The 11,552-nt window shown below is 39.6% G+C and overlaps 1 protein-coding gene across 1 annotated transcript; it reads right to left on the reverse strand.

Moving 5' to 3' along the window:
• Positions 1–114: 114 nt before the first annotated feature.
• Positions 115–10,387, reverse strand: LOC135544149 (complement factor B-like). The gene is made up of 18 exons (XM_064971560.1): positions 10,279–10,387; positions 9,581–9,793; positions 9,297–9,482; positions 8,721–8,903; positions 8,470–8,556; positions 5,086–5,228; positions 4,788–4,935; positions 4,525–4,653; positions 4,291–4,386; positions 3,322–3,459; positions 3,089–3,195; positions 2,516–2,645; positions 2,199–2,340; positions 1,975–2,054; positions 1,775–1,881; positions 1,550–1,685; positions 1,285–1,337; positions 115–1,066 (listed from the first exon to the last, which is right to left on the reverse strand). Exons 1-18 carry the CDS (start codon positions 10,337–10,339, stop codon positions 884–886), a joined length of 2,322 nt encoding a protein of 773 aa, XP_064827632.1. The 5' UTR covers positions 10,340–10,387; the 3' UTR covers positions 115–883.
• Between the last annotated feature and the right edge of the window lie 1,165 nt (positions 10,388–11,552).

An 11,552-nucleotide genomic window follows, 5' to 3' on the forward strand; every position in this document is an offset into this window, starting at 1 on the left:
GGACAGAAGAGCGAGAGAGAGAGAGGGTGGAGGACAGACTTTTTTCAAATGAGAAAAGACCAAGAGGCTTTAAAACCAGGCATTATACATGGATGGACTACAGAAAGGAAATGCTTGAAGTTCAGATAATGAGTTTATTAATTATCATTAGTTAAGAACACTTTCATTGATAACTAGAGTTCAATTCAACAACCTATTTTTGTAAGACGTGTCTGTTCAGTGCAGTAGATACATGATTGTAAATCAACTTTTGTTAAGCCATCTTTATCACGGTCTCTATTTCTTAAACGTTGTATACACATTTTTCACATTTGTGTTTTTTTCACTAGAAATGATTGCTTATGGGTACTTTTGTGTGTGTGTGTGTGTGTGTGTGTGTGTAAAATATTAATGTTATCAGATTTTTGTTTATTAATAGATTGTAGATATGTATTAAAATGTGGTGTTTTGCAAAAAGCTCCAGTATATATCCATTGTTTAGTTGGAAAGGAATGTTTGTTTACTCAATTTGACTCACCGAGCTATCTTAAGATGACTGAGTCACTATGGATATGAGCATCCACTAAATGTCAAATGTAAATGTTTTACATATAGATCTCATATTACTGTTTTGAATATTTTTTTCATTTTTATATTGATGTTACAAATGTTTCTTTTGTACAGTTCTTGTGTTTACATTTGACTGTGTAAAAAAAACAGTTTTGCCAAAAAACCATGATCATTGAAACCATCAAGTGATTGATTTGAAACAAATACCTGTCATTGAATAACCCCATGCCATAATTAGTTTGAAAAAACACACCAATCTCTTGTATAAGTTCTTTAAACAGAAAATATACTTAACCAACATTTCTGAAAATAGAGTGTTTTGGAATGAAACTCTTCAATTCTCTAAAAACTCAAGAGGTTGATAATCTTCTCCATCATTCCCCAAATACTTCTTCAGAAACGGCACAACTTTAAAGAGGTTGATGTGGAAATCTCTGGACTTTTCGCTAGACTCCTGTTTGATATCACTGTTACCACCAGGGCACAGGTCCTTGGTTCCCCAGCTGATCACGCCAACCTATGAACAATGGAAGAGGTGTCAGTACAGTACTAATCGCCTGTCGATTACGAAGACCCCAGAGGTTTGCAAATACATTTTACAGAAATAAATATGGAATAATCATTGTAGAAAAAAGAAAAGTACAAAAAGTATGTGGAAAGTAGATAGAAAGTTGCCACTTTGCTAGAGCTTGTTTCTCTGCTGTATGTACTGTAGATATGGCCAGAATGTCTCACCTGGATGGTGCGGTGTTTATCATAGTCCTTAAACACAGCTCCACCGGAGTCACCTGCACACACGCACACGCACACACACAAGTACACACATGCAAACAAATGAAAAGGTAAGACAAAGTAATAGAGAACCCTTTTCATCTTTAACAAGTTACAATACTTCTATTACAATAATACTAATTCAAATCACAAGGTTCGCATTACATTGACAACAGATATAAACAATCAGTGAGTTCCTCATCTAATGTTCCATGAACTGTTAACATACCTTTGCAGGCAACATTATCTCTAGTAGGTTGTTTCCCACCCGTGCAGAGGAAGTTATCAGTCACAATATCCTTTAGATTAAGTGGTGTTATGCCTTCTACCTCAGTAACAGCCATTTCGATACAATTGTCCCTCAACTAAAGAGGAAAATATATGAGAGGCGCACATATGGGCATCATCCATTGGTGTGTGTGTGTGTTTGGTCAGACATCATACAAGCACTCACCTGATCCTGAAGCTTTAGTCTGGCATCGCTACGTTGATCCATTTGTTCCTTTTTATCATATGAAATGAAACTGACTTCTTCTAATGGATTTTTGAACAATTCCTGTTCTGCAAGGATAACAATATATGAGGCAAGGCAACATACAGTGCCTAGATGAACCTTGTATCTTGGTGGATAGGCTATGTGTGCTGTAACTGTACCTTGTTGCTTGCAGGTGATCGCCTCTCCTACCAGTCTTAAAGCGCCACTTGTTTCCTTTGTGCAAGGGATGCAAATTGGTCTGAGGAACACAGTAAAGCAAGAATGTGTAAAGGAAACAACGTGTGCTTCACATGTTACTACAGAGATGATTTAGATTCAGATCTGAAGGGCTGTGTCATCATATTCAATCTAGTTACCTTCAGCATAATATCAGAAGTCTTACCTTATGTGGATAGAGATATCTACATCATTCTTCAGTTTGATGAGAGCTACGTCGTAATCATAGAACTCGTTTATCCCGTCATTCTTTTTACCGTTGATATTATAATCAGGATGTAATATTATACGTGATGCTCCCTTTATAACTGTTAAGAGGAAGGACTAGAGTGTAATTCAACAAACATGTTGCTTACAACTTACAATATCACCAGGTTACTTCCTGGTAATGATGATAATCACTTAAAAAAACAAAATTATTCAACAAAAAATTGTTTAGGTGTAAGTGCAAATGTTTTTGAAGGGGGGGGGGGCTGGTTATACCTTCCTTTTCCCCGATTGCAATACGGATATTTTCTGCCTTGTCATCGAACTTGAAGCAGTGAGCAGCAGTCAAGATGAAGCGGCGAGTGACCAGAGACCCCATGCATTTACTAGCTTTTCCTTCCTCATGCTATGGGAGAGAGAGGTTGAACATACATACGGTAAATGACAACAGGCAGGCATTTGCATCAATATCGAATTTAAATGTCAACAGGATTTAATTTTTTTTGTGCACTGGGATGAGATAGAGTATGGGAGGTGTGTGTCAGCCATTTATCACTCCCATAGCACAAATAACCTGAAACATTGCTTTGCAGAAACACACTACGAGTGATGATTGAATTCAGGACTTAAATGACAGGCGAGGTCTACTGTATACTATTAGTGATCAAATCAAATTCTAACTTAAATATGATCATTTAAATTAAATGGAATCAATTGTAAGTTAGTATATCTGTCATGTATTGGTAATGGCAGTGCACACTAAATCAAATCTGAACATGAAGGCCACAGAAAGGCCACTGGGTCATTGATGAAATAATCAAGGGTGAAAATCAGGCACTGTGTTGTTACTGTGTTGTCAATCCGTGCCAACCAGGGGTATCTTTGACGTATGGTGCTTGGGGTATTGTCATCATAGTTTTTATGGAGTCCGCAAACACCCACAACCTTGCTTTCATCTATGTGGAGGAGAGAGGTGACTCAACACACTGATACAAAGACACTAAAATACAGAATAATATCCATGCAGAGACGCATAGAAATCTACACATTCTTCTATATTGTTGTTTAATTAGGACTCTTACCAATTATATCATCAAAGGTTCTTTCCAAATCAATAACATTCTTTAGTTTAAAATAATGCCTCTCGCCGTTCCTTTTTGTCACTAGTGGCATGATATCTTCATCAAAAATTTCACTTCCGACACCAAAAACATAAACATCTAAAAAAACAGACAAGAGGAAGTGGCAAAAACATTAGGCATGAGATGAATCAAGAACGGTAACCTACTTGAGACAATAGCTGGCTTGAATTTGAATATTGTACTGAGTGCTGAGTTCCACAAATCATTGTTCAGAAATGGTTGATTTATTCCTGAGCAAACTGGTGTGTGTGTGTGTGTGTGTGTGTTTGGCCTTGCTCAGTCTATAGCTAGAAAGCCACCAGGGATGGGCAACTTTATTGGGGGTGGGCTAATTGACTATCAGTGACTGACATAACAAGAGAAACTGCTGATGCACAAACAAATTCCACCTTGTGTATTCTACTATTTTTAACTCAGAACAGTAAGTTAAGATCCTGACAGTTCCTGTCACACCCTGACCTTAGAAATCCTTTTAATTCTCTATTTGGTTAGGTCAGGGTGTGACTAGGGTGGGCAATCTAGGTTCCTATTTCTTTGTTGGCCTGGTATGGTTCCCAATCAGAGGCAGTTGTTTATCGTTGTCTCTGATTGGGGATCATATTTAGGCAGCCTTTTCCCACCTGTTTGTGGGATCTTGTTTTTGTGTAGAGCCTGTGAACACTGCATTTCACTGCACTGAACACTTCACGTTTTGTTTGTTCGGTATTGTTTTTGGTGAGTTTCATTTATTAAAACATGTGGAACTCTACGCACGCTGCGCCTTGGTCCATTTATTCCAATGATCGTGACAGTTCCAAAAATATTTTTGGAGTAAATTGATCTGAGGGCCTTCAAAAGGAGGAGAATAGTTGAGAGGAGAATGTTAGGTTGTTGTTAAATGTTATGACCACACAAAAGTTTTGACCTCACCAAGATATTTTTCCCGTTTTGTCTTGTTATTCATGTACACTGATTCCCTAATTTTGGCCATTGTGTTTTCAGGGCTACCCCCCATGTTGTGAGCACCTGCAAGTAAAGAGATTCAAGGGATTATTACTGAGCTGACCAAAGGTGAACAAAAGCTTTTAAAAAAAAAAATCTACGAATTGCAATACATTCAAATGCTTTCCATACAAATATACATGAATAATAGCAATACAGTACCATCTGTGAAAAAGATGAGGACATGGTGGATCTCCATGAATAGCATTTCATTTCGTTGTTTTTGGATAGCCATGCGTTCCAGGATGGTTTTAAATGCAAGGTTGAGATTGGTCCCAACATTATCTCTAGCTGTGAAAAAGTATATGCGCACACACATAAACACACTGTTTGTCACATTACATTTGACCTAGCCACTGGATAAGTGTATTGTTTGGGCAAAGATGATGTAAGTACATACAGTATATGGTAAATGTTTTGCTCACCATCATATTTAAATTTGTCCAACTCAGCCAAGACTTCCTCAAGTGGTTTTCTTTTATCTCCAGAAAAATCTATTATGTTGACAACCTCTAATACGTCAGAGGCGAAGAAAATGATTTCGTAATTTGGGCTGACTGAAAAGGAGCTAACCTGTGAAAGGTGAAGACACAAAACAGGATCATGTTTAATGATCTGTCAAAGAATGTGAGAGGAATACTGTGGTAAACCAATAACTGATTCCATATTGTCAGACATTTCTATCAGCTACATAACATACTTTGTGAGTGACTCGTTACATACCTTTGTGATAAGTTTCTTGACAGCATTTCTTGCACTGTTAAAGTCTGTCTCTGCAATGCTGTCAGATATGTCCATAGCAATGTACATGTTAAGCTTTCCACCTTTATCTATTGTGATCTTCTTTCCTTCCTGATCTGTGTCATCTGAAAGGCACCAGCAGGATATATTACTTTGACAATCACAGGTGGAAAAGGAGGATATTTGAGGATATGTGAAAGGTTTAGCAAATACAGTGCATTTGGAAAGTATTCAGACCCCTTCATTTTTCCCACATTTTGTTACGTTACAGCCTTATTCTAAAATGGATTAAATAAAAAACAGTTCCTCATCAATCTACACACATAATAACAAAGCGAAAACAGGTTTTTAGAAATGGTTGCAAATGTATTAAAAATAAAAAACAGAAATACCTTATTTACAGTTGAAGTCAGTTTTTCACAATTCCTGACATTTAATCAGAGTAAAAATTCCCTATCTTAGGTCAGTTAGGGTCATCACCTTTATTTTAAGAATGTGAAATGTCAGAATAATAGTAGAGAGTGATTTATTTCAGCTTTTATTTCTTTCATCACATTCCCAGTGGGTCATTACCTTTAAATTTAAATTGTTTAACTTGGGTAGCCTTCCACAACCTTCCCACAATAAGTTGGGTGAATTTTGGCCCATTCCCCCTGACAGAGCTGGTGTAATGAAGTCAGGTTTGTAGGTCTCTTTGCTCGCTTTCCTTTTCCAGTTCTGCCAACAAATTCTCTATAGGATTGAGGTCCGGGCTTTGTGATGGCCACTCCAATACCTTGACTTTGTTGTCCTTAAGCCATTTTGCCACAACTTTGGAAGTATGCTTGGGGCCTTTGTCCATTTAGAAGACCCATTTGTGACCAACCTTTAACTTCCTGACTCATGTCTTGAGATGTTGCTTCAATATATCCACATCATTTTCCTTCCTCATGATTCCATTTATTTTGTGAAGTGCACCAGTCCCTCCTGCAGCAAAGCACACCCACAAAATGATGCTGCCACCCCCGTGCTTCACAGTTGGGGTGGTGTCCTTCAGCTTGCAAGCCTCCCACTTTTCCTCCAAACATAACGATGGCCATTATGGCCAAACAGTTCTATTTTTGTTACATCAGACCAGAGGTCATTTCTCCAAAAGGTACAATCTTTGTCCCAATGTGCAGTTGCTAACCGTAGTCTGGCTTTTTTATGGTGGTTTTGGAGCAGTGGCTTCTTCCTTGCTGAGCGGCCTTTCAGATTATGTCGATATAGAACTCATTTTACTGTGGATATAGATACTTTTGTACCTGTTCTTTCCAGCATCTTCACAAGGTCCTTTGCTGTTGTTCTGGGATTGATTTGCACTTTTCGCACCAAAGTACGTTCATCTCTAGGAGACAGAACACGGTATGAGCGGTATGACGGCTGCGTGGTCCCATGGTGTTTATACTTGCATACTATTGTTTGTACAGATGAACGTGGTACCTTCGGGTGTTTGGAAATTGTTCCCAAGGATGAACCAGACTTGTGGAGGTCTACAATTTAGTTTCTGAGGTCTTGGCTGATTTCTTTAGATTTTCCCATGATGTCAAGCAAAGAGGCACTGAGTTTGAAGGTACACCTTGAAATGCATCCACAAGTACACCTCCAATTGACTAACGTTAATTAGAAGCTTCTGAAGCCATGACATAATTCTCTGGAATTTTCCAAGCCTTTTAAAGGCAGGGTCAACTTAGTGTATGTAAACTTCTGACCCACTGGAATTGTGATACAGTGAATTAATAAGTGAAATAATCTGTCTGTAAACAATTATTGGAAAAATGACTTGTATCATGCCCAAAGTAGATGTCCTAACCAAATTGCCAAAACTATAGTTTGTTAACAAGAAATTTGTGGAGTGGTTGAAAAACAAGTTTTAATGACTCCAACCTAAGTGTATGTAAACTTCCGACTTCAGACCCTTTGCTATGAGACTCGAAATTGAGCTTCGGTGCATCCTGTTTCCGTTAATCATCCTTGAGATGTTTTTACAACTTGATTGGAGTCCTCCTGTGGTAAATTCAATTGACTGAACATGATTTGGAAAGGCACACTACTGTCTATATCAGGTGCCACAGTTGACCGTGCATGTCAGAGAAAAAACCAAGCCATGAGGTCGACGGAATTGTCCGAAGAGCTCTGAGACAGGATTGTACTGAGACACAGATCTGGGGAAGGGTACCAAAAAATGTCTACAGCATTGAAGGTCCCCAAGAACACGGTGGCTTTCTTAAATGGAAGAAGTTTGGAACCACCAAGACTCTCCCTAGAGCTGTCCGCCCGCCCAAACGGAGGATCGGGGGAGAAGAGCCTTGGTCAGAGAGGTAACCAAGAACCTGATGGTCACTCTGACAGAGCTCTGTGGAGATGGGAGAACCTTCCAGAAGGACAACCATCTCCGCAGCACTTCACCAATCAGGCCTTTATGATAGAGTGGCCAGACGGAAGCCACTCCTCAGTAAAAGGCACAGCCTGCTTGGAATTGGCCAAAAGGCACCTAAAGACTCTTAGACCATGAGAAACAAGAATCTCTGGTCTGATGAAACCAAGATTGAACTCTTTGGCCTGAATGCCAACAGTCACGATGAAGCATGGTGTGGCAGCATCATGCTGTGGGGATGTTTTTCAGTGGAAGGGACTGGGAGACTAGTTAAGGTCGAGGGAAAGATGAACGGAGCAAAGTACAGAGTGATCCTTGATAAAAAAACATGATCCAGAGCGCTCAGGAACTTAAACTGGGGCAAAGGTTCACCTTCCAACAGGACAATGACCCTAAGCACACAGCCAAGAGAATGCAGAAGTGGCTTCAGGACAAGTCTCTGACTATCCTTGAGTGGCCCAGCCAGAGCCCAGACTTGAACCTGATCTAACATCTCTGGAGAGACCTGAAAATAGCTGTGCAGCGACGCTCCACATCCAACCTCACAGAGCTTGAGAAGATCTGCAGAGAAGAATGGGTGTAACTCCCCAAATACAGGTGTGCCAAGCTTGTAGTGTAATACCCAAGAAGACTCAAGGCTGTAATCGCTGCCAAAGGTGCTTCAACAAAGTACTGAGTAAACGGCTTGAATAATGATGTAATATTTCCGTTTTTTACATGTAATACATTTGAAAAAAATGGATAAACTTTTTTTTCTCTGTCATTATGGTGCATTGGGTGTAGATTAATGAGGAAAAACAATAATCTATTTTAGAATAAGGCTGTAACGTAACAAAATGTGGAAAATGTCAAGGGGTCTGAGTACTTTCTGAATGCACTGTATACCGATAAAGTTATGGTGATAATGAAAATGGAATAAAGACTTCAACAAATAAACAATTGATGATATATTAGGTGTTATGAAGACCTACCAACGGGCGCTGCCATCTGAAGGCTCTCTCTGATAGCACTGCCAAAGGCCTCCGTGACCTCCAGTGCAGTGTCATACGTGTGTTTGTCTGCAACAAGAACAAAAGAACCAGACAACCACAGGATAAATCTCTATTTTTCACAGTGGACTGTACATGACAATCCTTTGGCATCTTTGAGCAATGGACTAGTCGTGACTGCGTTGTGTTGCTTGAAAAACGGTTATTGTTTTGGGTGTCTTTCTGGGCCTTACAGTAACAGTTAGGCTCAGTCCCAGTCCATTGGCCACTCTCTTGACATACACGTGTCTTTGACCCCAACAAATGTAAGCTGTCGTCACAGCGGTAAGACAATATGTCGTCAATGCCAAAACTGGAACCAGACCTCCTAGCACCTGCTGGAATCCCAGGGTCAGCACAGCGATCTTCACTTCCTGCTGTAAGAGAACAGTGGGAGAAAGTCAGAGAGAAATTTTATTTTATCTTTATTTAACCAGTCAAGTCAGTTAAGAACAAATTCTTATTTTCAATGACGGCCTGGGAACAGTGGGTTAACTGCCTGTTCAGGGGCAGAACAACAGATTTGTACCTTGTCAGCTCGGGGGTTTGAACTCGCAACCTTCCGGTTGCTAGCCCAACACTCTAGCCACTAGGCTACCCTAGTGGCTAGAAATGGAGAGGGAGGGTGTAAGGGAGGCAGGGAGAGTATAGCATGCTGCATAGGTAGTTATTGTGTAGGCTGTGGCACTGAACGCCATTTATAATGTGTCATTCCGACCAGAGGGTCCTGAGGAGAAAGACGGAGAGACAGTTGACAGTTTTCTACTCACAGTCACGGCTGCATATGGGTGTGCCCCCACTCCACTTCCCATTGGCTTGGCACACACGGGAGGCTGAGCCGCGCAGTGAGTATCCCGAATAACACTCATACGTGGTCTTATTGTTGACAAAATATTGTGATTGTACAGGCAAGACAGAACCACTTTCTAAAACCAAGGGGTTGGGGCATTCGATCACTAAAGAAGAAGAAAACAAAATGGATGGTCCTGTTTCAGTAGCATTTCTCTTATCTCAAATACTGTCTTCGTGGAAGATATCAGGCATCGTCACTTACTTTTGCACTGTTGAGGAGGTCTTCTTTTTGGTGCTGGCTTCCAAGTTCCGCTTTTCAGGCACGAGCGAGTTAAAGCAGGATGTGGATAGTACCCTTCTGGACAGTGGTATATCATAATGCTGCCATACTCAAGCTTCTTAGTGAGAGTGTAATTACCTCCTTCCATGCCCATTCTCTCCTCATTACAGGTGACTTCACACAGAACACCTACACCTGTGGGGTCAGTGTGGGAAAATTATTATTATTTTACACGTGCATGCCTGTATGAATGGCCTGGGCCATGTTGGGATTCTGGCTAGAATACCAGAACACATCCGAGTTTTACCAACCCAGAATTCTTAATAGTATACAGAACCCTAATGGATGGAGTCAAAGCTGAACATGTGTGTGTAGGTACATGAGTGAAATTTAAGACCATAATTATAATTTATGTTGAATATTATGATATTCAACAATATTAATATAATCACCCCAAACATAAAGTCTCACTTTGATGAACACCCAGTCAAAAAGTACTGACAGTGAATCCTATCAAAACAACACACGTGGTTAAAAACAAATCCTTCCTGGCTTACATTTTATTTTCCATCCATTGTTATACTATCCAGAATACAGGAGCATATGGGACAAATGTTTCTAAAAGGTAAGAAAAGCCAACAACAGCAGTTTGAATATAAAAACCATGTCAAGACACTCACCCATATAAAGAGGACATATCAGCAGTGCTACAGACAAACCCCAGAGAACAGAGAAGTCCATGGTGGCTCACAGGTCAAAAAGTAAAACAATCTGCAGAAGGGTGCATGTTTATATGGAGAAGGTAGGAAGGACAAGGGGGAAGGTATGACTAAAAGCTTGCCGTCACTGGTTAACCTAAAGTCAAATAAAAGAAGATCAATGACCTACAATGAGAAACAAACACACACTCACTCCAAAAACTTGCCATACTTCTACAAATATATATATATATATATATATATATATATACATTTTTAAATCCGAACCTGTGACTGAGAATTATCTATCAGCTTTATTTTATGAAAATGATTTATACTTTGAAAAACCACTCGTAGCTAGTACAGTTTATTTTGCAACAGCTTAGACCAAAAAGGTCAAAGGTCTTAGTGTGTATTCCAGTAAGTAAACCTAGCCTCAGCTCTCCAACTGTCCAACTGTCGGTGGATAATTCCAAATAAGTAAATACAACTTATTTTTAAAACACCCTCCAGCGTAAAAATATGTTCACATGACCCTCCCCTTGTACTGTAAAATAATTTACACAAAAATTAGCTCCAAAATATATAAATAAAATTAACTCCAAAAATAATGATTACCACCATAAATAACAATAACTGTAGCAAACATGTGGTTATAAACGTGGATATCGACATTTCCACTACCACATGGTTTTGTGGCACTGGTTGCAGACAATGATTATCTGGGGGGAAATCAGATTTTCAGATTTTCACAATTTTGACACTAGATTTTTATGTCAGAATGGATCAGATAATAACTACAGAACGAAGCCAACATCAGCGTGAGCTTTGGTTGCGAATGGTATGAACTTTGAACTCATATTCACTACAGAAGTGATACCTCCTAGCCGTTGAGTAAGCAACAGCAGATGCAACAAGGGTTAGGAATAACAGACAGAGTATCCTGTCTATCACCCAATGACGTAATCCGTCTATCACCCAACAACGTTACTACAACATATCCAATTGACAACCAGAGACATTCTTCAAAGGACTCGGTTTGGCAACACGGTCTTCCATCTACCACCAACCTACCGAAGCGCAGCTCAGAGTAAATACTTATTGCATTTTCCTTTTCCAAATGGGCATTAATTTAGAATGCATCAGATACTGTATTTACAATAGCACAGCTTCTCCTTGTGTCCCTCAGTTTTCCCGCTCTTTCACTCAAACCCAGCCCTTTTCCTTTGTGTAACAAGCTGTCATATCTGTTCCGC

The sequence above is a fragment of the Oncorhynchus masou genome, chromosome 8 (assembly GCF_036934945.1).
Source record: "Oncorhynchus masou masou isolate Uvic2021 chromosome 8, UVic_Omas_1.1, whole genome shotgun sequence".
Lineage (NCBI taxonomy): Eukaryota > Metazoa > Chordata > Actinopteri > Salmoniformes > Salmonidae > Oncorhynchus > Oncorhynchus masou.

Excerpts from the sequence above, each read along its gene's own strand:
- LOC135544149 (XM_064971560.1), bottom strand. The coding sequence starts at position 10,339 with ATGGACTTCTCTGTTCTCTGGGGTTTGTCTGTAGCACTGCTGATATGT. Across the intron at positions 9,794-10,278 it reads GATATGTCCTCTTTATATGG|GTGTAGGTGTTCTGTGTGAA; the intron begins GTGAGTGTCTTG and ends CTGACCCCACAG. Across the intron at positions 1,067-1,284 it reads ATAAACACCGCACCATCCAG|GTTGGCGTGATCAGCTGGGG; the intron begins GTGAGACATTCT and ends CATTGTTCATAG.